This window comes from Bison bison, unplaced genomic scaffold (genome assembly GCF_000754665.1).
Source record: "Bison bison bison isolate TAMUID 2011002044 unplaced genomic scaffold, Bison_UMD1.0 scf7180017864486, whole genome shotgun sequence".
NCBI lineage: Eukaryota > Metazoa > Chordata > Mammalia > Artiodactyla > Bovidae > Bison > Bison bison.
Window position 1 is genome coordinate 5,590,792 of NW_011495046.1, and position 25,738 is coordinate 5,616,529.

The window sequence follows — 25,738 nt, forward strand, 5'->3', positions numbered from 1 at the left end:
GGAGAAACATCAATAACCTCAGATATGCAGATGACACACCCTTATGGCAGAAAGTGAAGAGGAACTAAAAAGCCTCTTGATGAAGGTGAAAGAGGAGAGTGAAAAAGTTGGCTTAAAACTCAACATTCAGAAAATGAAGATCATGGCATCTGGTCCCATCACTTCATGGGAAATAGATGGGGAAACAGTGGAAACAGTGTCAGACTTTATTTTTCTGGGCTCCAAAATCACTGCAGATGGTGACTGCAGCCATGAAATTAAAAGACGCTTACTCCTTGGAAGAAAAGTTATGACCTATCTAGATAGCATATTCAAAAGCAGAGACATTACTTTGCCAACAAAGGTCTGTCTAGTCAAGGCTATGGTTTTTCCAGTGGTCATGTATGGATGTGAGAGTTGGACTGTGAAGAAGGCTGAGTGCCGAAGAATCGATGCTTTCGAAGTGTGGTGTTGGAGAAGACTCTTGAGAATCCCTTGGACTGCAAGGAGATCCAACCAGTCCATTCTGAAGATCAGCCCTGGGATTTCTTTGGAAGGAAAGATGCTAAAGCTGAAACTCCAGTACTTTGTCCACCTCATGGGAAGAGTTGACTCATTGGAAAAGACTCTGATATTGGGAGGGATTGGAGGCAGGAGAAGGGGATGACAGAGGATGAGATGGCTGGATGGCATCACTGACTCGATGGACGTGAGTCTGAGTGAACTTTCGGGAGTTGGTGATGGACAGGGAGGCCTGACGTGGGGCGATTCATGGGGTCACAAGGAGTCGGACACGACTGAGCGACTGAACTGAACTGAATGTTCCTGTAATGTTGGTGTTGGTTTCTTACTATTTCTTTGAAGTTTTTGAAACATAGTTTTTTGGACAATTTTTGGTGTTGGGCTCATGCTGTGTGAAATGAATTAGAATTTTTTTTCTACCTTCTGGGCCAGTTTAGTTTTAAATACTTCTCTTTGAAATGTTTAAACAAATCGCCTGCAAAACACCTGAAATTAATGTCATTAAAAAAATAATTTTCACACTTACAAAAGACTTAAATGATTTTCTATTGAAGATTTTTGAGACAATTCTGAGTTTGTATTTTTCTAGAAAATAGTCCATTTCATCCAATTTTCAAATTTATCAGAACAGAGTAATAGAGAATTTATAATTTTAAAAACTTTATCCTAAATATTTTTGTTCTTTTTATGTTCCCGGCTCTCTGTTTTGCCATGTCTATAAATGCATTTTAGTTTTCAGTTAAAAGCAGTCTCTTCTGCTTTTAACAATTACTCTGACATTTTCTAAAAGCATTCTTGTAGCCTCCTTCATTCTTGTCAAGGTGAAAGTTGCTCAGTTGTGTCCGACTGCAACCCCGTGGACTATGCAGTCCGTGGAATTCTCCAGGCCAGAATTCTGGAGAGGGTAGCCTTTCCCTCGTCCTGGATATGTTCCCAACCCAGGGATCGAACCCAGGTCTCCTGCATTGCAGGGAGAGTCTTTACCAGCTGAGCTACAAGGGAAGCTCAGGAATACCGGAGTGGATAGCCTAACCCTTCTCAAGTGGATCTTCCCGACCCAGGAATCGAACCAGGGTATCCTGCATTGCAGGTGGATTCTTTACCAACTGAGCTATCAGGGAAGCCCTCTTTTGTCAATGTCACCACTGAAATTGAATGTTCAACTCCATCTCTGATGAAGACTCAGTGAAGGGTCCCTCACTTGCCTCACCCTCCCCACCTTGACCCCAGGCCCCACAGCTGCTGCTCCCGATGCTGGCTAGTCACGTCTCATGCACACACTCTCAACCACTGCTCTCCCTGTTGTCTACCCTTCCAAGAAATTTAACATTTCACTCCATTTTATACACCAACTACAATGATTTAAACCTACCTATGTTTAAGTGGTTTCAGTGTTCACTGCAGTCTTTTGGTACGATGCTGACTCAGTAAACTCAGTTCTAAATTGGTTAGAATAATCTGTGCAGTTTCTCTTCTCAGAACAGTGGGTAAGTGGTGTAACTTCTGAACACCTACAAATCTGAAAACGTTTTTCCACTGTCTTCACTGACAACAGGCATGTCCGCCAGGCGTAAATCCTCAGAGATCCTGTCCCCCAGAGCCAGAGGGGTGGCTCCCTATCAACCTCCGGCAAGTCTCCTCTCCTGCAGGCAGGGGTTTCTGTCTGCCTCCCCCCTCCATCAACACTGTGTATGCACATAGCCCCCTCCTCATGGTCCCCACGGTGGGGACGGGTGCCTTCCATCTCCACTCGGCCGCGGCCCAGAACTTGGCCCCTTCAGAAGCACCAGCCCCACGCTGTCTGCCTGCCCCCAGCATCGACTCTACCTCCTGTAGCGACTCCACCTCCTGTAGCGTTGACGAAGGATGCTCGTTTTTGCTTCTGCATTTTCAAGTTCCTATAAAGCCTCCACATCACCTTAGCCTGCTCTCTGTATGGATTTCTGCTTCACAAACAGCACAGCTTATATTCTCTTGAAAAGGCCCAGGTGTCCAGATCCCAGGATGAGATTTATGTTGAGATTTATGCTGATTTCCTCTGTGCGTCCACCCTCTGTCCTGCGGCCCGAGCACCAGCTCACCTGGACCCCGGCCACAACCCTCCCCTCTGACGGCATCGAGGTCCCTGGTGCTGGGCCCATGGCAGCCCAGATGTACGTGCTTCTGCTTATGGAAGGCGAGGCTCTTCACATGTTAAGAAAACGGAACAAGATGATCTAACTGTGTTCCCACACAAACACCAATTTTATTCCAAATAATCACATAATTTTAAGAATTTCCCAAAACATTTTTACAAAGAGTAGCCCGTGTCATTTGCCTTGAAAATCCCACTGTGTACATGAGTACCACCTGAGCCAAATGGGAGAAGTCCACATTTGCTGCAGCTCCATGGGTTTCATTTTAAAAGTTTTAAAAACTTAAAAAAAATTTTTTTAAACATTTTTTTTTTCTATTTTTCATGATAAATGATGCTACTCATATGTAACTTTACTCGGTGGACTTTTAGTTACTTTGCTGATTTTTACAATCTGACAAGCAGCAGCACGCATGCAGTATCTGTAAACAGTAACGACCAGTCTAAGGGTTTGTGCTGGTGGCCAGGGAGCTGCACTTCGTTAGACCCAAATTGAACAGAGTGGAGTTGAGGTTGATGCAGAGAAAGGCGTGCTCTGGGTGCGTCGTCCTCTGTATTTCCTGAAGCATCAGGTGGATTGTGAAGAGTTCAAAGAGCTTCTTATTACTCCTGCAAGAGAAGGAGCACCTTAACGTCATCTCACAATCAAGAACAGTGAGAAAGCCTTACGTGTGAATAGCATCTTGTTTCATACATGAGGAAATGAAATAGGTAACTAGAGATTCACATGCCGAGAAAGACAAGACACGATTTGTGAAACAGGCCTAACGTGGAAAAGTATTCAAGGAGAAAAGAGGACAATTCATCACCCTGGAGCCTGCACCATAGTCACTACCAGAGCAGGCTTGCCCTCAGCCAGCCAGAGTCAAGTACCTGACCACCATGTCTCAGGAATGTCAGCTTCTTCATGGAGCAGACCATTAGCTGACCTCTTGACTTAGCTCCTGGCCACTGTCCTCTGCAGAGCAACCAGTCAGCAACCTCATTTTCAATAAGTTAAACTCGTATCTGGTAACGTATTTCTTACTTCCTTGTCCAGATCTATTTCCCTCTATGGTAACCTTTATAACCATCCATCTCACATCCAGGGTCTCCATCTCTGTGATTTACAGGTTTACTCTAAGGCTGGCTTGGGCATTAATGATTCCCAGCCCCTCATTCAAGCTTTGTTCCGATTCTTTATCTACGCCTGAAATGAACACAAACTTCAGAGCTCTGGCCCAGGCCACAGCCAATCGGGGACTACACCTCCACCAATTCCAGGAGCAGGAGCTCAGGGGATGGAACACGCCTGCAGCCTCAGGGCACCACAGAGGGTGAGGGCCACAGGCCTCCTGCAGAGTTCACTGGTTACAGATCAAGACAGTCACAGCCCGTCAGCCTGAGGGAAAAGGAAGACCATGAACTGACAAGCCTGAACGACACCAGAGTTAAACTAGTACCTTGTTGAACTAAGGATGAAGTCACAACGTGACAACAAGTAATTCACTGCTGTGGCATCGTGTGCGACACCAGGCAGGACGGGCTGACCTGCAGTCACACACCCACAAGTAGCCTCAGGGTGCACTGTGTTTACTGAACCAAACCAAGAGGTCACGGCATGAAAAACAACGCACAGAAGATGTTCAGACTTCCCTCAAAAGAAACACTAGAGTATATGAGATTCAGGGAAAATATAGTTTAAAGTCTATGTCCTTTTTAAAAAAAAATAATTTAAATATCAATGCTTGCATCAGGGAAAGAAGAAATACAAAAAGAAAGCCCTCACTTATGGCAATGAAATGAAACCAGTGCAGCAGTGCGTCCAAGACCGTTTGTGGCCAGCACAGGTCACGGTCTTTTCTGCCTGTTTCCTTCTCACCCCTGACCCAGTGCATCCACAGTAAGCACCAGCAGGACACACCTTCATCTGCCCCTGTCTTCACCTGTGATCACAGCACGCCAGCCTGCAGGAAGCTGGCCCAGGGTTCACTCTGTCACTAAGTGTGTGGCCTGAGACCAGCATTTAACACACCACACGTTTGCTGGAAACTCTGATTCAATAATCACAGTGGAGCCACTGCAGGAAGCCGAAATCTAAATGATCACAGTGAGCTGGTTTCTGATGAGAAAGGTGAGAAATCAAATATCCTTACTTGATCTTGGAAAGTTTCTGCAGGATGATACTGAGCTTCTCTAGGACATGGAGGTCGAGCTTCGGGGCCCGGAGCAGCACGGAACAGGTCCGGAAGAAGAGCGAGCAGCTGCAGGCCTCCAGGAAGGGCTGCAGGGCACCTGCGAGACAGGAGGCTCAGGGCAGGGGGCGGGGGGCCAGGCCCTGCGGGGCGCAGTCACCCACTGCTGGGTAGGGTTTCCGTTCTTTCCACTCTTATACTATGGGGAAAATACCATCATTGGAAGAATTAAAATGTCTACTGGCTCTTGTTGAACAAGCAAACTGAAGGTAATGACGTCAGAGTTCCATTCTTCAGACGTCAGATTCTTCCACTAAGCAGAATCGAGAATACAGTCCATAAGAGGAGGCTGTTTAAATAGTGCTTTAGCAGTGTTTAATAATAAGAAGAAATTCTGTTGGGGTGGTAATTTTTTTAAAGCATCCGAAATTTAAGAATTTCATTTACATGTTAATGACAACTTGGATAACCACTGAATAAGGAAGAACTTCTTAGCATAAAAGCAAAAGTGGGAAAGATTCATAAAAGAAAAGATTGAAGATTTTAATAAAATTTTATTGAAAAGACGTATGCTTTCTATAGTTTTCCTTGCTTGATTCTTTTTGAGCAATAAGTGTTCATTTATATTTACTTTTCAAACCGTGGTTAAATATGCATAAGGTAACACGTACCACTGGAACCACTTGGAAAAGTGCAGTGTTTGCTAGTGTTAAGTACACACATGCTGTTGTGTAAACACCACCCCACGCACCCCAGAGCTGCTCATCTTCCCCAGCTGACTGTCCCGTGAGTCACTAACCCCCAGTTTCTGTGCCCCATTCCTACCTCCTGTCTCTACATATGACAACACGGGGGCCCTCACATGTGTGAAGTCACAGAGGATCTGCCCTTCTGTGTCTCTTATTACACTCAGCATAACATCCTTGAAGCCCATCTGTGGTGTAGCAGGTGTCAGCTTCCACCTTTTTAAAGGCTGAATAATATTCCACAGTACACAGACCACACTTTCTCTTGCTGCTTTCAAGATTCTCTGTTTTTGACAGTCTGACATTTTAATATCATGTGTCTCCAAGGCAGGGTCTCTCTGGGTTTATCCTGAACTTCACTGAGCTGTGGAATTTGGTGAAATTCTTAGATTTGTAAAAGCACATCTTTCCTCAAATGTGGTAAGTTTTCGGCCATATTTCTTTAAATCATCTTCATGAATTCTCTCAGCCAAATCTCTGGACAACCACCTGCAGCTTCATGGAGCACTGTGAATCTAGCCCTGCCCTGGATTAGATGTTGTCTTCAGGGAGTGCTGTGGCTAGGCTGATCTTCTGTCCAGACACTAAGACTTTCTCCACATCAACAGTAAGGCTGTGTCGCTCTCTTGTCATTCGTGTGTTCACTAAGCAGCACTTTAAATTTCCTTCAAGAACTTTTCCTTTGCATTCACAGCTTGACTAACAGCTTAGTCGAAGAACCTCAGCTGTAGGCCTGTCTTCGCTTTTGACCCACCTTTCTCACTGACTTCAATCATGTCTAGCTTTCTATTTTAAGTGAGAGAGGAGTACTCTTCCTCTCACATGAACTCTCTAAGGCCACTGGAGGGGTATGCTGCTGCTGCTGCTACTAAGTCGTGTCAGTCGTGTCCGACTCTGTGCGACCCCATAGACGACAGCTCACCAGGCTCCCCTGGGATTCTCCAGGCAAGAACACTGGAGTGGGTTGCCATTTCCTTCTCCAATGCATGAAAGTGAAAAGGGAAAGTGAAGTTGCTCAGTCGTGTGACTCTTAGCGACCCCATGGACCGCAGCCTACCAGGCTCCTCAGTCCATGGAATTTTCCAGGCAGGAGGATGTTAATTAGCCTAATTTCAATATTGTGTGTCAGGGAGCAGGGAGGCCTGAGGAAAGGTATGGGGGAACTGCAGTCAGTGACACAGGCAGAACACACACAACATTATTAAGTTCACGGCCTGCCCCCCAACACCCCTCCTGCCCCAAACCATGAAAACATCAAGACCACTGGTCACAGATCACTGTTAACAAACACAGGAATAATGAAAAGGTTTGAAACACCATGAGAATGACAAAAATGTGACAGAGAGATGTGAAGGGAACAAATGCTGCTGGAAAAATGGTGCCAGAAAATCTATTCAAGGCAAGGTTTCCACACACCTTCAGTATGTTTAAAAAAAGAAGTACTTGCAAAAGCACAGTTCACAGTAGGCTTGTGAACGTACATATTTTTGGACAGTAGGACTTTTGGGTCTTTGGCTAGTTTCCCAACTTCTATTACTTTTATAATAAAAATAAACTTTATTTGAAAAACAAGGTCTGAGAAACATCCTCAAATACATTGTTCCATTCAGGTGTTAAATGGTAACACAAGATGGTTTCTAGAGCACAAAAGAGAATAAACTCATAATACAAATACAAACTTAAATTATTTTATTGAAACTATGTCTGACAAGAAAAGGAAAGTTCTTCAAGAAAGTGAAACTCATGCTCTTACACAGCTAAGCCCAGGTAGGTGAGTGACAGCTTTCACCACTGACAGGAAGAAAAAAAGAAACTACAGAGTAACTTTCTAAAAGCACACTGCTCAGTTACTGTCTGATTTATATTCATGTGCAAAACATATAATCAGAAGTCCTCAATCTAAAAATAACACTGTGCTCACCACACACACTCAGGTAGAGCAACGCACAGACCTCTGTTCAAACTCATGAAGTGTAGCCCAGCAGCTTTCAGAGAACTCTGCCCACACGGTTCCTGGTACTTCTCATGCTTGGGGGGAGGTAGGGTGGGGATGGCTGAGATGACCTGCGGCAGATGGACAGGGGGCCCTGGACAGATACACAGAGCTCCTACCGCTTCACCATGTCTGTGCCAAAGACCGGTCTTCTTAAAGTTCCAACACGGCACGGGGAACCCACCACCTTCCCCCAAATATGTGACAACAGTCATGAAACAAGGTGGCCACCAGATTGGGTGGCTCAGGTCCCCCAGTCACAGCCCACTAGACAAACTGGAACTCCACTTGCATCTGAGACACGAGAGTCCAGAATGGCGAGCCTAGCAGCCAGCTAAGGCGAGTGCTACAGTGTAGACAAAGTTTCTCTACTTCTGAGTCTGGTCCACAAAAACCTCTGCCTGAGGCCCCACCAAGCCCCACTGGGAATGCTGTTTGCGCAAATAAACTTTTCAAGTTACAGTGTGTCTCAGTTTACCATTTTACAATGCTGCTACAAACACTAGAAGACGAAATAAAACAAACATACAGAATACATGCCCCATGTTTTAAATTACTCTGGGATTTAACAGATGTGAAACAACTGTGGAGTCACCTCCCAGTCTCAGGCCATTTCTACACTGACCCCAGGTGGACACCACCAGGCCTAGCTTAGCCACTGGCAGCTCCTCCCGTTCAGCAAAGTGGCAGACCCGAGGCCCAAACCACGGCACTGCATACACGGGTCACCAAGGCCCAAGAGCTGCAGACCAGTCCTATCAGGATTTCTTTTCCAACAATTCTTCCTAAACAGTTTTATGGTAAAAGAGGGCTTCCCCAGTGGCTCAGAAGTAAAAGAATCTACCTGCAATGCAGGAGATGTGGGTTCAATCTCTGGGTTGAGAAGATCCCCTGGAGAAGGGAATGGCAACCCACTCCAGTATTCTTGCCTGGAGAATCCCATGGATGGAGGAGTCTGGCAGGATACAATCCACAGGGTCACAAAGAGTCAGACACGACTGAGCAACTAAATAATATGGTGAAATGAGTTTCCCACCTCAAACCTAAAAAGAACAAAACAAAACCAACAGTGGAGAAGTATTTGCTGTGTTTTGATCTAAGATTCATTTATCCCTTCAACAAACTTTGTTGGCTAGTATCAGGCATTGGGTTTATGCTAAAAATGGAAAACGCATCCAACAAATACACACACCTCAGTCAGCGACCCTCAAAGTTACATCACTTCCGGTCTCCTGGGTCCCATCTCTCTGCCAGCACAGCTCCCAGAGAGCAGCCTCAGGAGCAGCTGTTTACCCCACGGGACGGGAAGAGCAAGAGAGGGTGAGGGTGGCTGGGACAGAGATGCTGGGCCCTGCATGAGGAATCGGACATGGTCTTCCACATGGGTGCTGTGGGCGCCCCAATACTTCTGAGATTGTATCACGTTGTCCCCTGGCTACACAGTGACTTCGTCTGTCAGACACTCAGATGGCTTTGTCTCTGATAAACAAACATTTTCACCTGATAGGAGTTTTGTTTTCCTTATTGAAAAAAATTCTGTGAAACTCGTTGGGAATTCACCTACTTCAAAAAGTAACCTTAAGTCTCTGTGTCTCAGTTACTAATTTTGCAATGCTGCTGGAGACCTGACATCAGTCAATCAAGAGCTGCCATGTCACCATCACCACTCAGGGAGGAGTTAGACTCCAGCGGGCAGTCTGATCGTTTAACAGCGACAGTCAAGAGATGAACACGAATAAACACAGTCAGCGGAGGCTGTCCCCCTGGGGCAGGAGGAAGCAGCCCAGGGTGGGGGGTGTGTGGCAGAGCCCCTCCCCAACCCACAGCCCTGGGTTCATGTCCGAACTCCACCTCGGTCCAGCCGTGGGTCCAGGACAAGCCAGCTGACCTTCCAGGCCCTGGCTTTCCCCAGGGCCTCCTCGCAGGACCGCTGTGGGGAAACAGGCACACAGACCACATCCAGGGAGGATGGAGGGACAACTGGCCACCAGGGACCTGCCCTTGCTTGCTGGCTCCCACAGAGCGTGAGCTTCCTGGCTGTGGTTCCACGTTCTCAAGGCATAATGAGAAGTGCCGTGCACGGAAGATGAGAAACTGAGAGTGGGAAGAATCACTGAAGCAAAATGGCAGCTTCCCATAAGTTGAGGGGTTTCCCTAGGGTCTGAAGAACAAGGCAGGCAAAGCCCATCAGGGTCTTGGCTGGGCTGGGGAGGAGCCCCCACCAGCGAGTAAGAGCTTGTCTCACCCACCAGGGCCATCGCCGAGAGGAAAACCCCACTGACCACACTGCTTCACGCACTTGAGCATCAGAGACACAGGGAGGCTGCGGGGGTCTCTGGGAGGAGAGGAGGCTGGGTCCCCATGTGCCCTGCAGGTGGGGATGCTCCCTCCCACCCACCAGGAGGACATGGATGCTCTGCCGCACAACAGACATGAGGAACAGAGAAGGGGCTGGAAAGTGAGCGAGTCTTCACACTGAGGCCCCTGGGAAAGCTGGTGGACATGTGGACAAAGGGTGAGGCTCTATAACTCTGAACGGCACTGCTGACCCTGTGATCCAGCTGTGCCGTACACAACACAGTCCAATGTTGAGAATAGGCTCAAACCACTGCCCTCACTGGGCACGACACTCCTTGGACTCTCCCCTCCCTCCCGTTATTGGACATGATACTCACTGGATTCCACGGTCATCTGCAGCAGGCTGTCCATCACACTGGGCAGCAGCCCCCGGCTGGAGAGCTTCAGGTGGCTCAGCACCACCGGCACCGCCTGCAGCTGCAGGAACAGGCTCTTCCCCTCGTCCGCCTGCAGGTCCAGACACAGCGAGTCGAATGCCTGGGCCAGGAAGTCAGCTGGAAGACAGGGCACCAGAGTGACCGCATCATTAGTCCAGCAGGTCACAGGCATGGCAGTAAGGGGACCCCGATGCGGCCACAAACACGAGAGAAAAGGAGAAACTGGAGGACCAGATGAGATGGGCTGAATTCAGACACTGCCTCTCACTCAGCTGTCAGGACTGAAATGGGAGGAGACGGTACGACAGGGTAAACTTCACTCAGAAATTCCCTGTTTAACACTGAATTTACAGTGAACACCACTCGTTTATATCAAGGAAAATAGTCAATATTCAGCAGTCTGATCATGACTACTGCCTGCCGACACCTGTGAGCAGCATCACCACCACCACCTCGACAGCTGCTTCTGAGACGAGGTTTCTTGCTACTGCTGCTCCCATCGACCTGTTTCAAAATGTAACTTTATAAAAATGGGGGTTTCTGCCTCAAGATCAAGACCAAATGGGAGTCACTCCCAGAGCTCAGGAGACCGACCTTCTTGGGTTGCCAGTGACCTCTCTGCCAGGAGGAATGGCCGGGGGGCCAGACCATCCTGACCGCAGGATGGACCTGAGGTCAGATAATGCGCAGGTAGTGCATGAAGAGTTAACACAAAGTGTCAAATCCACATCAGGATCATGTCTATGCAGATGCTCGTGAAGAACAGAAGTCCTTGATTTCTGCCCTGACACTCCAGCGATAACCCTTCCCTGACCTGGGCCCTCACCGTTACTTACGAACTCTGTACTTACGTCCTGTTACTTCTAAGTGGATGAGGTTTTACTGACACTGTGTTAGAGCAAGGTCCACATTTCACAGAATGTGCTTTGCTTACATGAACAAATCTCTTTCTTCGTTCATTATTGTTCCTTATTACTGATGATCAGAAGAGTTAACACTCTAGTTACAAGCTCTGTGGGGTCTTGTTCATCAGGGCGCCACCCCCATGACCCGAGCACCCCCAAAGGCCAGTCTCCTGACACCATCTCCCTGGAAATAGGGTCCCCATGTGAACTGAGAGGGACAAACATTCAGCCCACAGCACATGGCAGCCAGCACCTCTCTCTGCCAGTGTCCCTCTGACCTGCATGGACCATCCCCAAGTCACCAGTTTTCACTATTTGCTTCCATGTCCATCCCACGTGTTTAAGGCCACTGCCGGGGACGGCGTGTCCAATACTGGACTGCGCAGAGTGGGGGAGGGGGCACCGACTCCTTCCTGCTTATCTCTTTTTCCCATTCGCGTTACCAGCCACGAACATCACTGTGTCTCTGATGACGGGACCAAGTATGTTGATACATGGTGAACTCTGGTCTGGGCTTCTCACACACATCTCAGACAGCCACTACCCCTTCTGATACAACTCTGGGGACCATAACCACGAGGAAGAAGAGAATGAAGACAGAGGCACTGTCTGGTAGGCAAGCTCTCTCTGTTGCTATCTACTGAGCTCTGCTGTTACAAGGAAAAGCAGTCAGAGGCCAGGGAGGCAGATTAACATACATGTGTTCAACTAAACTCTATTCACAGAAATAAGTGCTGGGCCTCACTGGCTCCCGGGCTCCGGCCCACCAAGCATTGTCCCAGTGGATCCGTAAAGGCGCACTCTCCGTGCTGTGTGGGTTCTGTGAGGCGGGTAGCGGCAAAGGCTGCCGTGGACACAGGATCCAGGCGCATCAGTAAAGGCCCTGGAGGGCAAGAAGTCAGCCCACCATGACCTTCTCAACTTCAGCAACTACAGTCGGGCCCCCAGCACGAAACAGCACACTAGTCCACTCTGAAAAAGTAAACTGTGTAACTATGTAAGAACTGCTTCACTGTGGACAATCTGAAGGCTTACCTTGAGTGACTGTTTTGAGGACGATTAAAGTGGACACGAATCTCAGGGGCAAGCTGGTGCTCTTGAAGAAGGCAGCTGTCCTCGGTCGACTCTCCACTGAGTGCTCTAAGGCCACGTCCTGAACACCCTTCGTCACCACTCCTCTGAATATGTCTTCACCCAGCCTCCTCAGTGTGGCTGTCATGGTCGAGTGCTGTTAAACATATGAACTCTCTCGGTACACTTATCCATGGTCAGGAAATAGATATTTTAAATACTACAATCAAATATATGAACTAAAAATAAGCCAACTAAAAAAAATTCAATGGAGCTGAAAATACACAGGATTGAAAAGCAGAATACAGGACACCCACTTTGCAGACATACACAGATGAAAAGGGCATGGACAAAGAACACACACCACGCTGACAGAGACTGAGAGGCCGGAGCAGTTCTCAGCCTCAAACAGGCTTCAGAGCAGGCAGTTACCAGGGAAGGAGGGGCAGCACGCAGTGATGGAGGGTGAGGGCTCCAGGAAGACACGACGACACCTTGGGTGTGTGATCGCCTGCAGACACAACACCCACCGCACCGTCTGTCAAGAATAACCGATAAGCTGCACTTCATGAAAATCAAAACCTCCTGTTCTGTGAAAGCACTGTCAAGAGAATAAGAGGACAAGCCAGAGACGGGGGAGAAAACATGTGTAAAAGACACACTTGAAAGACTGTTATCCAAATACTGATAGGGTCCTAGAGATTCAGCAGTAAGAGAATACAGCCCGATTAAAAACGCACAGATGACCCGGACACCGCAGCTGAGACGACACACAGATGCCAAGCAGACATAAGCAGCAGCACCGCACACGTCATCAGCGTGAAACCCCTGTGGGTAACACCCCACACTACAGGAAGGGCCGAAGCCCTGAACCCCGACACCGCCAAATGCTCGTCAGCCCATGGGGCAGCAGGTACCCTTAGCACTGCTGGGGGACCAGAGAGTGCAGCCACTCGAAAGACAGGCTTCAGCTTCTTAAATAACAAAGCATCCTCTTAGCCAATAACCACATTCCCTGATATTTCAGCTCCTGAAGGAGCTAAAAACTTACATCCACACAAAAACCCACCTGTGGATGTGACAGCAACTCTACTCAGAGTTGCCAAATCTTGGAAGCAACCAACATGTCTGTCAGTAGGTGATGGATAAACAGTGGTCCATCCAGACAGTGGAATAGTATTCACAGCTTTAAAGAGTTATTAGGCCGTGGAAAGGCAGGGAGGAGCCTTAATACATATGACTATGTGGAAGAAGCCCATGTTAAAAGGGCACGCACTGTGTCACCCAGCTCTGCGACATTCTGGAAAAGGCAGGACCACCTGGGTAGTAAATGGACCAGGTGAGGTGGGGGAGAACAGGCACAGCATAGAGGATTTTTAGGGCAAATTTTTTTTTTGGTATCAAATGTTAATTTTTTGCATCAAATTTTATATCAAACTATACTGTGTGATAGTGTAACAATGGTTACAGGCTCCAATACATTTGTCAAAACCCACAGAACGCACACCACCAAGATGTTGGGGGATGATGGCACATCCACGCAGGACGTGGATGTGAAGAAGATTCCGTCTGGCAGGGATGCTGATGGGTGGGGCGGGGGGGGGCGCCGGCGGTGCAGGTGTAGGGCAGGGTACCTGGGAAATCTCCCTGCTCAATGCTGCTCTAAACCGTGACGTCTACATATGAGAAGAGCCACGTGAGGCTCTGGAGGGAGACGGGACGGTCACCTGATCGCGGCCCTGGCGGCGACACTGCACCTGTTCTGCACGGCGTCACCTTCAGGAGATGGACACAATGTGTCTATTATTTCTTATGACCACAGAGAATCTCTAATCACCTCAAAATAAAAAGCTTAACTTTTGTACCCGCACTTTGACAACTGTTAAAACTAAATTATTAAAAACCCATCAGTACATGTTCAGCAATGCGCAGGTGAGAACCAAACGTCACAGCAGAAAGCTGTGCAGCTGGCAGCCCCGCCCCAGAGCACACGGAGCGACCAGGTCCACACTGGAGGCAGGGCAGCACGAACTGTCTCAGGAAGAATGAGGAGACTATTCCGGAAGGAAGACAAAGTCCCACTCAACGCTGAGTCTAGCCTTTGACGGCTGAAAGCAAGAATTCAGCCAACCTTTCTCAGAACCCATCACACAAACAGCAAAGTCACAGTGACTCTGAACAGACTTGATCATTTTATGTAACTTTCTTTTATGAGACAACCCATGACCAATACATCCAGATGATATTATGTGTGTGGGTGCACATGCTCCCCCACACACGTGCTCATGCACTCACTTGTTTACCATGATGGCAAAATATTTAGGGTTTCCTCAGGAAAGGTATTTCCCTAAACCTCAGCCATCCAGCTACATGACCATCAGGCCCGCATGGAGCAGCTTAGCCCCCGCATCCTAAGGGCCATGGGGCCAAGAGGAAACTACCCCAGCAATGCTTTGTTTCTTCCCCATTTTTAACTGAATGAAACCTGTATCAGGATGTATCAGTACTAACTGGGGAAATAAAATTTTACAAACCTACTATAATTCACAGCACACGGTACACACGCGCCTCACATTTGGATTAAACAACCCTACGTGAGCTGGTAACACACACCCTTCATTTACATGACGCTGGAGTAACTCTCCCTCTTTGATTAGCTTATCCTAACAATCACAGTCCCATTTAGCTAGAGTGTGTTTATTGACATAAGCACAAAAAATCAATTTCTATTACCTTCAAGAATATAAGAAACCATAAATTAAATAACGGGGTGGGTGGAAGCAGTTAGTTTCAACAATAACCTAACACAGTGAAACTCCTTATTACACAATTCTGAAGCTCACAAACAATGACCCACTGCACTGAGAAAGAGGACAGAGAAGGAGAAAGAAGAGCAAGTGGTGAACGAAGCAAGGGAGGCAGGAAAAGTCCTGCGACGTGAAGAGAATGCACAGGGAAGCCTGAGACAGAGCAAGACCGGGAGCCACGCAGCACTGAACACAGCTTTCCCTGCAGATCGACTCTGATTCAGTTACCTGAGTCCCCGCATCGAGCTGCCTCAAAGACCAGTAGATAAACTTCACGAAAGGCTCGTGAAGCCTGGCATTCACAAAGGGCAACCACTGCAGCTGCTCTGTCATCAGAGGCAAAAGCTAAAGATGAAATGATGGAAAATATAAACACACAGTTTTCAGACATCTGAAATTATCACAGTTTTCCAAAAATTATTTTTCCAAAAGAAAAGAGTTCTCTAACAAAAAAAATCTCTACTTTAAAATTAAATGCAATACAATAAGAAAACACACATTTGAGACATTACATATATATTTCCTTGACCTACCAATACCACACCTAGAATTTTAAAATTAACTTATATAAACACACATCTGAATCTTTTGTTGTTGTTCAGGTGCTAAGTTGTGTCTGACTCTTTGTGATCCCATGGATTACAGCATAAACTTCTGGTACATGTATAACCATTAACTGATAATGACATCTTTATTGCCATGGCATAGTCTGAGGTGATAAAAGCAGGTTTCAAAAGTGTGATAAGATCCTCTTTATATAAAATATGTCTATTGAATTTACACTGACAGAGATAAGAAAAGATGTTTTTTAAAAAGTATTAACAGTGAGATTTCAGTAACTGGAAAGATGCTCACTTTCCTCTTTATATGTCTTTCATAAACATTTTAATGTTAATTTGTAAAAATAATACACATTTTAAAAAAAGAACATTGACTCAACAGTATGTTATTTTGTTGAAAGTTTAAGACCACAAAGATACAGTCTAAGTCTTTGAGGAAATAATCCCACTTCTGCTATAACAGCCTAAGAAAATTACCTAAAATAAAACCTTCCAAAAGCTCACATACAAAAATAGTGTTACAATGATTTGAAAAAAATGGAAGTGACTTAACAGCCTAACAAAGGGAAATAGCTAGGTCAGGTGAATAGCTACTCAGTGGACTAAAGATGATGAACAGAAAATATTAATGATAAAAATTAAGTAAAAGTAATAAAAGCAAGGATGTAAAATCATATGTAATTGGACCACAGACATAATAAAGACACACCAGACCTCGGACAGCAGCTCTGGGACACCCTCTCCACGCACCACCCACCTCTATTCCGCGACCCCAACCCCTGATACACCCTCTTTGACTTCTGAGACCCAGCTCCCCCCACCTCTCTGCTCACTTTCAGGGACCCCTACTGGCTGGTTCTCAGTCACCTGGTCACCTGCTCCTCAACTCAGCCAATTAGGATTCATGCCTCCAGCATCCACACCCAGTTCAGGCATCTCTGCAGAGCTCCATCCCCATGGCAACACCCACCAGACACAAGCAGGCTAGTCTCCAGCTCAGCTGCCTAAAACTATCTAGCCAGAGGGCAGAGGTGCAAACCCAGATCTTGTGGTTTCCTACCTGGAGTGAATGCTGCCAACATGCATTCCAGTGCAAAATCAACAGCTGGGAGCCAACCTTGAGACCCCGCAAAAGTACGGGATCCATCACCAAGTCCCACCAAGTCCCAAGTATGCAAAGTTGCATACTTTTGTACTGGCTTCCCCAATGGCTTACGTAGTAAAGAATCTGCCTGCAATGCAGGAGACACAGGAGACCAGGAATCGATTACTGGGTTGGGAAGATCCTCTGGAGGAGGAAATGGCAACCCACTCCAGTACTCTTGCCTGGAAAATCCCTTAGATGGAGGAGCCTAGTGGGCTGCAGTCCAAAGGGCCGCAAAGGGTCTGACACAACTGAATGATTAATGTTTCACTTCAAAGGTGTACGTCCAGAACAAGTTAATAAATAATCTTTATTTGAGGATGACGACAAGAACCTGGTGCTCCCTCGGGCTATGGCTGGAGGTGTAGTTCCGTGGTCAGCTGGCTGTTAGCAGAAGGTCACCCCAGCCTGGTTATGACCCTCCTGCCTCCTTCTCTTGCCTTCACGGCTGGTAAGGGTGAGTGAGCCTCTGACTGACTCTACAGTAGCCTCTTGTGTCTGGTCTGAAGTGCTCTGTGGTTACTGAACCCACCCGGATCACCCTGGGTTAATCATCACTTTAACCAAAGCTCCAACACTTGGCCACCTGATGCAACAAGCCGACTCATTAGAAAAGACCATGATGCTAGGAAAGATGGAAAGCAGGAGAAGGGGACAACAGAAAACGAGATGGTTGGATGACATCACCAACTCAATGGACATGAGTTTAAGCAAGTGCTGGGTGATGGTGATGAACAGGGAAGCCTGGTGTGCTGCAGTCCACGGGACTGCAAAGAGGTGGACACAACTGAGTGACTGAACAACAATCTCCACTTAGGGGTGAGTGGATAAGTAACTTTAATTCACTTTGGCAAAGTGATGTAACATCCATGGGCTCTAGGGGCTTAGGTTATGAATATCTCTAGGGCCATTATCCTGCCCAGAACAAAAGGCATTCAGAAGAAACTTTTTAGGTAAGGATGGAAACAATTTCCCAAAATGAAACTGCTTCCTGTATGTAATAATTCTTTAAGTAAAACAAACAACCTCAGATATCCAATCTTCAGAGTTTTTAATGTATTTCTTGTAGAATACAACAGTCAACCTCTAGTAACAATTTATATTGACTGTAAATATGAATAGCAATATCCAAATTAATGTTTGTAATTTAAGAAAATGGTCATTTGTCTTTAATAAAGAGAAGCCTTTTGAAAATAGTTTGTTCTTTCATGACAAAAGGCAATATAAAATTATTTTAGTGAGATGTGAATCCTAAAAAGATGCATTATCAGGAATTGTTCATATCACTGATTACCTGCCTAACTCTAAAATATAATTATTTTGCCATTTTTTGGAGTAGGTTTTTAATTTCTGGTCTTCCTTTAAAAGGAAATTCCCATCAAGTTATAAAAATACACACAGGAATTCATGTGGATTAAATCTAAAATCAGTCTTTTTACAACAGACTGTTGGTATGATCAACTTTCTATCAAAAATACTTTCAATATTTATTCTCCTGCAAAATACACCACAGCCTTCCTTTTTTCACTCTTCACGTCTCTACTGAGTTATGACTCAAATTATTTCAAATTAAAAACAAACCTTCACACACTTCTCCTGAATATCACTTCTCTGAGAAGCAAATGTGGGTAGTGGTTTTTCACCATCCATTCCAGATTCCTCATTTTTCAATTTGCTAAGGTGATGATCTGAAATCCAGTCCATGAAGACAGTTAAAAGTTCATAAACTTGTCCATTAAGTGATACCTTTAAGCAAAAAATTAAAGCAAGCATTTATTTCAATTCACAGCTTGCTATAACTTCAAAGGCAAGTTTTACATTTGGTAAGTGATTATGGAATAATTTATTTAAACAGCTTCCATAAAACATGCATTGGATTGCAAAGCTTCTCCAAATGGAAGAAATTCCAAATCAAATCTCTCCAGTTAACATCAGACACATGTTAAATGCTGGCTGACAGAAGGGGGAGACCCACCACAATAAGGACATTGAAAGAACTGTACCTTATTACCAAGAGAGAGAATTTTCATTAAAATTCTTTATCCAAGTTTGATAATGAAGAAAAGCAAAATTGGCCTTAATTCAAAGGCATGAACCACCCATACCTAAGATTTTAACAAATTTAAAGGTTTTAAAAGCTAAATAATTTCCACCATGGAACTTATCTTCCTCCCCTAAAAGCTGTTTTTCTTTACATTGTACCATTCTATAAAATGGACATGAAAATTTTTTTCCTGGAAACCCTGTTCTTTGAGAGTCTACACAAATGGGAAGAAAACAAGAACCAAATGCCATAAAAAACCAGTACAAATTCAACTCAACTGACTTCCATGTTCCTTCAAACCACTTTTAATCATTTTAAGTCGATGTTTATCACACGTCTGCCTTAGGGAACTATGCCAGATTTAACTTTAGACAGAGAAGTACAAGAGCAAAGTAATAAAAAAGGCATAGTTCAGCAGACAGCAATCCACAAAAACAAAAACAGATGAAGGAAAACAAAGTTACATTATTCTGAACAAGAGTAATCTTTAACTTTTTCAATTTTCTTCAAATAGGAACTTTTGATGAAAACTACAATCATCTTGAGTATCTAAGAATCTCCACTTTTTCTACTTTAATTTTAATTAAAATTTTTTTCCACAACTAGCATCCTCTTTAATAAAACATGGAAGCTATGTAGCAGGAAACGGGTGGGCGAGTAAAACAGGACCTCTCCCAGCCACTAAGCCCTCTGCACACAGCCCATGCGCGGCAGACGGGGGGTTTGGGTGTGGGGAGGCAGCTACAGGCTGGGGCAGCCTTTTCAGGAGTGGAATGTGGGGTCCAGGCAAGTCTGCAGTGAGATATCACTACTATCCACTCGAAAGACGAAAATAAAAAGGACTGGAAACATCAAATATGGATGAAGCTATGGCGCAACAGAACAGACTGCCAGCAACGGTACAAATAACATGACCTCTTTGGAAAACTGGCGGCTGTCCCAGAAGTTAAACCTATGTGTACCTTATGACCCAGAAATTCCAGTCTTGGCTTTATTTCCAAGAGGGATGGAAACACATGTCCACAAAGAGCCCTGTACACTGATATTCTTAGCAGCTGAATATTTTGCTCTGTTTTTAAAACAAAAGCATATCTGAAATATTATGATACTTTTCTAAAAAGAAATTATTACGGTGAATACTTCCATAACAAAAAGAATGTTTGATAAATTGGAAAAAAAAAAAAAAGAAAGAACAACGAGAAAAATGTCCTGGCTTTGCAGCAGAGAAATGTTCAACCATACCTTACAAGGTTTTGAAGCTGGTACTTTTTCCTGCTTTAAACTTTTTGCTTCATGAGTGGCCTGGGGATTGCCTTTCAGTCTCTGTATTGTCATGAACTCATACTTCCTCTGCGACAGTACATATCCACGAATTAAAGAAAAACGGTATCAGAAGTGAGACCAAGACAGCCATTTCAGATTTCACTTGTGTCTCAAGAGCAGAGCAGGTTCCTTACCTGTAAATTGTCTAAGCGAGCTTGAACTCTTTTGGCCTGAACCTCCAGCTTCCTGTTTTCTTCACTCACTTCATTCAACTAAAGCAGGAAAATAACAAGACATTTCAATAGAAACCTCAAGCTGATTTCCTACTGAAGTTTTCCCAGGATACTATCTTATCTTGTCTATCACCAGGCAACACAACACACAGAGGCAGGCAGCACCTGCGATTAAAGATCACAGCAAAACCACCACTGGGCCCTAAAACATGAAGAGTGTCTAGAAAGTTTGCTTAATTCTACGAAAAACGTTCAAGCCTCCTAACATCTTAAATGAAGACATTTTAACAGGGAACGTCCTTTTTCTGAGTTTTCTACTGAACTATAATATACATACGTGAAGATGCACAAACCACGTAACAATGTAGTGAATTACTGGGACTGGAGTTCATGTCTGTGTAACTCAGGAAAAGTGCCTTCTTCACCATGTGGGTCTTCCCACCCCACATGCAACACAGCCTTCAACTTCTTTCCATCCTCTTTAATTGCTTTTTAAATCATGTTTTGCACGTTTTGTGTGTTCTGTGCATGTATAATCTCTTAGGTTTATTCCTTCACAGCCAATGCTTCTTGATGCTACTACCCATAGCATCTTTCAATAAAGAGTATCTGGTTATTGTTGATATGCAGAAATACACTTGCTTTTTAAAAAAAATTTAAATTTATCTTTTTAATTGAAGGATAAATGCTTTACAGAATTGTACTGGCTTCTGCCAAACATCAACATGAATCAGACATACACATACATACGTCCCGACTTTTACTGAACCCATATCCGAATAGTCTCCTGAATTTGTTTAATTCTAGTAACTTATATGTATGCTCGTCTGGACACCGACTATATCTGTGCATAATCACGTCATCAGAGGCTAATTCTCATTTCTTCCTTCCCAATCCTGACCTCTCCTTGCTACGTGGACCAGGACGTTAGTTCAAAGATCCCCGGAATCAGGAACAGTGAACACCTTCCTTGTTCTGATCTCCGAGGGAAAAGATTTCAGTAACTTATGTTAAGTGTGAGTGTTGTCAGGATTGTTTCTTTTTGTAGATACTCTATGAGAATTAAGTTCTCTTCTATTCCTAGTTATTGTCTTGAGTTGGTGCTGAATTTTAAATCAAAGAATTATGATTCTTTTCTTTTTATCAGATGATGTGTTAATTTTCAAATGATAAATGACCCCTGTATTCCTCAGATAAATCCACTGAATGACATTACACTTTTTAGGTAGCTCTAGATTCAACTTGCTGATATTAAAATTTTTGCATATACACTCATTGGAGACTGGCTGCATTTTTCTTGTCGTGCTGACAGGTTTAGACTCAAAGTTCTGCCTGGCATCCTATGACAGGAAAGAGAGCCTTTCTCTTTTATGTTAATCATGTCTGTGATATTTCCTCCAGGAGTACTGTTCCTTCTTTGAAGGTAAGGTGCCTTCTTTGTCTCTGATTTTATCTTTACCTAAAGTTTTCACATCTTAAAACAGTGTACCAGTATGGTGTTCCTCAACATTTATCCTCCTTAGGTTAACAGAATTTCTTAAAATCTGTGGGCTGGCAGGCTTCACCAACTTGTGGATAGTATCCTTTCACATTCTGCCTCTCTATCTCATCAAGTACTTTGGAAACTCCCATGTTAACTTCTTCACTATGTTCCCTGTGCCTCTCAGGTGAAGTGTTCAACCTTTCACTATGCATATCAACAGGCTCTACCCCTTAGCAATGCACACATCCACCCCAGTCACTACACACTCACCAAACACATGCCCATCAGGATCATAGTCACCTGAGAGCCAGGTACAGGCAACAATGACCCCATGCTAGCAATCAGAAACTCTTCTCAAGAGCGTGAGACAAGACTGCAATGGGAGAACAGTCTCTCCAAGGATAAGAGAACTCCAGACAAAGTGGGTCAAGGTCATACTCTCACTGCGGGAGGGCAGACAGTTCAGAAATGACAAAGAATCAGATCCAGTGAGAACTGGGGGACCTGGTTATCACCGCCATGGAGATAGGTTATAACAAGTGGGGACTACAGAAATCAGAGAGACAGAGAAGAACACACAGCTGGCTAAGGAGTTCGAGGTGCAAACGCTTGAGAGTCCACATTCAGCCCCCTGCTGGAATCCATAAGTTCCCCACCCTGGACCTCAGCTGCTAAAATGCCAAGGTTCACCCGTTTGTGCTCATCCATGCTTCCCTCCCCACAACAAACACACCATCACTCTCCTGTCCCTCTTCACAAAACCCTGCACTTCAAAACTGGCAAAGGGGAGCAGAAAAAAAAAAAAAAACAACAACTAGCAAGAACCTGGTGCAACCTGAGTATGATGGAGCACTGAGCTGACCCACAGCTCTGCATACAAGGTACAGTGCAGTGTGACACAGTGGGTGTGAGCTCGCCACAGCTCTGCATATGTAACAGAGTGCACAGCAGTACGATGCGGTGGTGTGAGCTCGCCACAGTTCTGCACGCATACATAGTGCAGTGCAGTGTGACGTGGTGGGCATGAGCTTGTGCTCCCAGCACAGGATCCACACACAACAGACACTCCAAAAATACACAGTGGTGTTTAACAGCCAGGTCAAGAATAGCACAAAGCTACAACTCAGCACCTGAAGTCCCCAGGTTAGCACGTTTTCTTTTGCTTGTTTTTAATCTAGTCACTGCTCTTAACAGTTTGAAAAATTCCAAGTTGTCCAATAGCTCAGCTAGTTGTCAGAACAGATGATGAGAAACCAAGAGCTAGCTTAACTATTCTATATTCAGAAGTATTTTATAATAAAGCTAACAAATAAAGATGATAATCAAGGTTTTCTCTACACAGAATATGCTCTAAGATTCTGACTTGAACTGGTTAATCTATACAGTTCTGAGAATGTCTCATAATCTAACACAGATAAACTAGGTCTTACCTGTTTCTTTAAGCTATCATTCAATCCTTTCAATGCATCAAAGGAAGACCTCAGCCTTTTGCTTTCCTTATTTCTCTCTCTAAGAACTTCAGTTAAGTGCTCAACTTCTGCATCATGTTGCTAGGAGGGAAAAAATAGAGATTCAATATCACTAATGCTACTGAACATAAGTTACATAAAAATTACAACTCTCTGGGGCTTCCCTGGTGACTCAGTAAAGAATCTGTCTGCCAATGCAGGAGACAAGGGTTCAATCTCGGATCTGGGAAGACCCTACATGCCTCAGAGCAACTAAAGCCCTTCCACCACAACTACTGAGCCTGTGCTCTAAGTCTGTGCTCCACAGCGAGAAGTCACTGCAATGAGAAGCCGCCCACACACTGCAACTAGAGTAGCCCCCGCTCATCACAAGTAGAGAAAAGACGGCGCAGCAACCAAGACCGAGCGCAGCCAAAGACAAATATATAAAATTACAAGAAATAAATAAAAAATAAAAACTAGCCTTTAAAAAAAATTACAACTCCTTGAATCACAAGGACTTTAATCAGTATATTTAAGCATAATGGCTGACACTGCAAGTAATTTATAAAAACTGGATAATCAACCAACTTAATAACAAAGAACTAAAAATGTATGTTAAATACCTATTAAAACATATTACACAAATTAAGTAGCATTAAGGCTATTTTCTGGTCCTGCTCAGAAAAATCTCCAACAGAAACTCACTGCAATAATTTCTGACATCATGGAATGATAAAGGAGTTCTGATCCTTTCAGGAGACTAGTTAATTATTCATAGCTTTGTGAATTAAAATTTAAGGTTTAAATTAGCCCTCTGGAGAAGAAATATTCCACACATAGAACTGTTCTCATAAATTAGCTAAAATTGTTGTGCATCTCAGAAAACTTACATAGATAATAAAATTTCCTGAGCCCCAAACGATTTGACTTTCTTAACCAGTTTCATAAATATTAAAATAAATTTCCCCTATAATTATATTCAAATAAGAGCATGTTTAGATTTGCGAATACTTACATAGTTTCTTTCACTTTTTACTCTCAGATTTATTCATAATGTATTAAAACAAGTAAATTTCCCAGGAAATCAAGAAACCGATTTCCTTCTTCCAAGTAATCATCCAGGTCCCACTAAAATAAAGCAGTTAGCTTTATACCTTCTATAAGCAGCAAACAGACAAATCCAAAGAGAAAGAACCAAGGCTGAAATGGAGTGCATGGAAAATCCAAGCTCATTAAAAAAAAAAAAATCAGCTGTGTGAAATTTTATGATTAAACGACTCCTTAAATAACTCAGACATGGCCACAAAGACAACACTTATTTTAAAAGTAATATTAACATTCTCAACTGCACAAATTTTCCACCTCCAGAAGATATTAAGACCATTTGACACGGGGTTCCTTTTCCAGAAGGATAAGCCCACCGCGCTCCGCTTCTCTTACTGATCACAACTAAAGCCACACAAAGAACACAGAAAGCAACTACTAAGGAAAGTCAAAAGGAAACAAGCAGGGAGTTGCAGAAAGGAGGAAAAACCTGGGCAAACAGCCCTCAAGAGGCTCTGTTTCCCCATTCCTCCAGCAGCCTTGCCCCACGGCAGGCCCTAGCCCTGCTAATTGCAGAAAAATGGCTTTGCTTTCTACGGCTGGAAACAGGAAGAGGGGACCCATGATCCACGGATGTGCTCAAATCCAGCTCACCTCTGAGCTGCTGAAAGCAAGGGGCAGAGACAGGAGCTCAGGTGACAACAAGCCTACCCCAACCCCCGCCCAACACCCCACAGGCATGTTAGGGACCCAGAGCATCACAGCAAAGGCTGAGAAGCCCAGCCTCAGGCTCCCAGCGGTGCCTGCACCACACAGGCTCCAGAACAACGGCAAAGGCTCTGGGAACTGAGTGAATATGGTAAGACACAGCCTGAACTCAGCTGCGCACAGTACTATCAGGCTTCCAGAGGCTACGCTAGGATCATCCCAGGTCTACAGAAGATGAGTGACGTCCAAAGGAGTGTTGCAACCGGCCTCTGCAGTCAGTGCCACGCTCACCTCCTTCATGATCTGGAACCTCATGAGGACCTCTTCTCTGACGTCTTTCACTTCACTCAAGGCACCTTCATGTCTGAAGAGCAGCTCTTCCCTCTCGACCAGAAAACGTTCTCGCTTCTGAAGCTCCTCAGCGAATTCCTGCTGGGCTGCAGTCTCACACTGTGGGCAAGGATAGAGTTAGCGCTCCAGGAAGCTCACTCCACTGAGCACGAGCCAGGGGAGCGCAGAACAACGACCATACAGCACAGCACGCGGGAACCCTGCAGGCCACCAATGCCAGGATCGGTCAGCAGACGCCAGTGCAAGGACCTGAGAGAATCCAGGGTGCAGACAAGGGGGGGCACCATGGGGAGACCCCCCACTATCCCTCCCAGCTCCCCATCGCCCCTGGGAAGAACGGCTCACACCTGCAGAGGAGCCCCTCCAACATTCCCCCTCCAATCAGCAGAGC

The 25,738-nt window shown here is 44.9% G+C and overlaps 1 protein-coding gene across 3 annotated transcripts in view; it reads right to left on the reverse strand.

The window, feature by feature from the left end:
- Positions 1-2,726: 2,726 nt before the first annotated feature.
- Positions 2,727-25,738, reverse strand: part of CCDC138 (coiled-coil domain containing 138) — a 29,445-nt gene continuing 6,433 nt past the window's right edge. For 2 of the 3 annotated variants that reach the window (XM_010862985.1, XM_010862986.1), the window contains 10 exons: positions 25,288-25,446; positions 23,224-23,343; positions 20,272-20,349; positions 20,057-20,164; positions 18,352-18,516; positions 15,295-15,411; positions 12,224-12,416; positions 10,224-10,400; positions 4,771-4,909; positions 2,727-3,244 (listed from right to left, as the gene is read on the reverse strand). In XM_010862985.1, coding sequence (XP_010861287.1) covers positions 3,079-3,244; positions 4,771-4,909; positions 10,224-10,400; positions 12,224-12,416; positions 15,295-15,411; positions 18,352-18,516; positions 20,057-20,164; positions 20,272-20,349; positions 23,224-23,343; positions 25,288-25,446 — 1,422 coding nt within the window. In that variant the 3' untranslated portion in view covers positions 2,727-3,078. The remainder of the gene's footprint in view (positions 3,245-4,770; positions 4,910-10,223; positions 10,401-12,223; positions 12,417-15,294; positions 15,412-18,351; positions 18,517-20,056; positions 20,165-20,271; positions 20,350-23,223; positions 23,344-25,287; positions 25,447-25,738) is intronic. The other variant, XM_010862987.1, reaches the window with a different exon arrangement.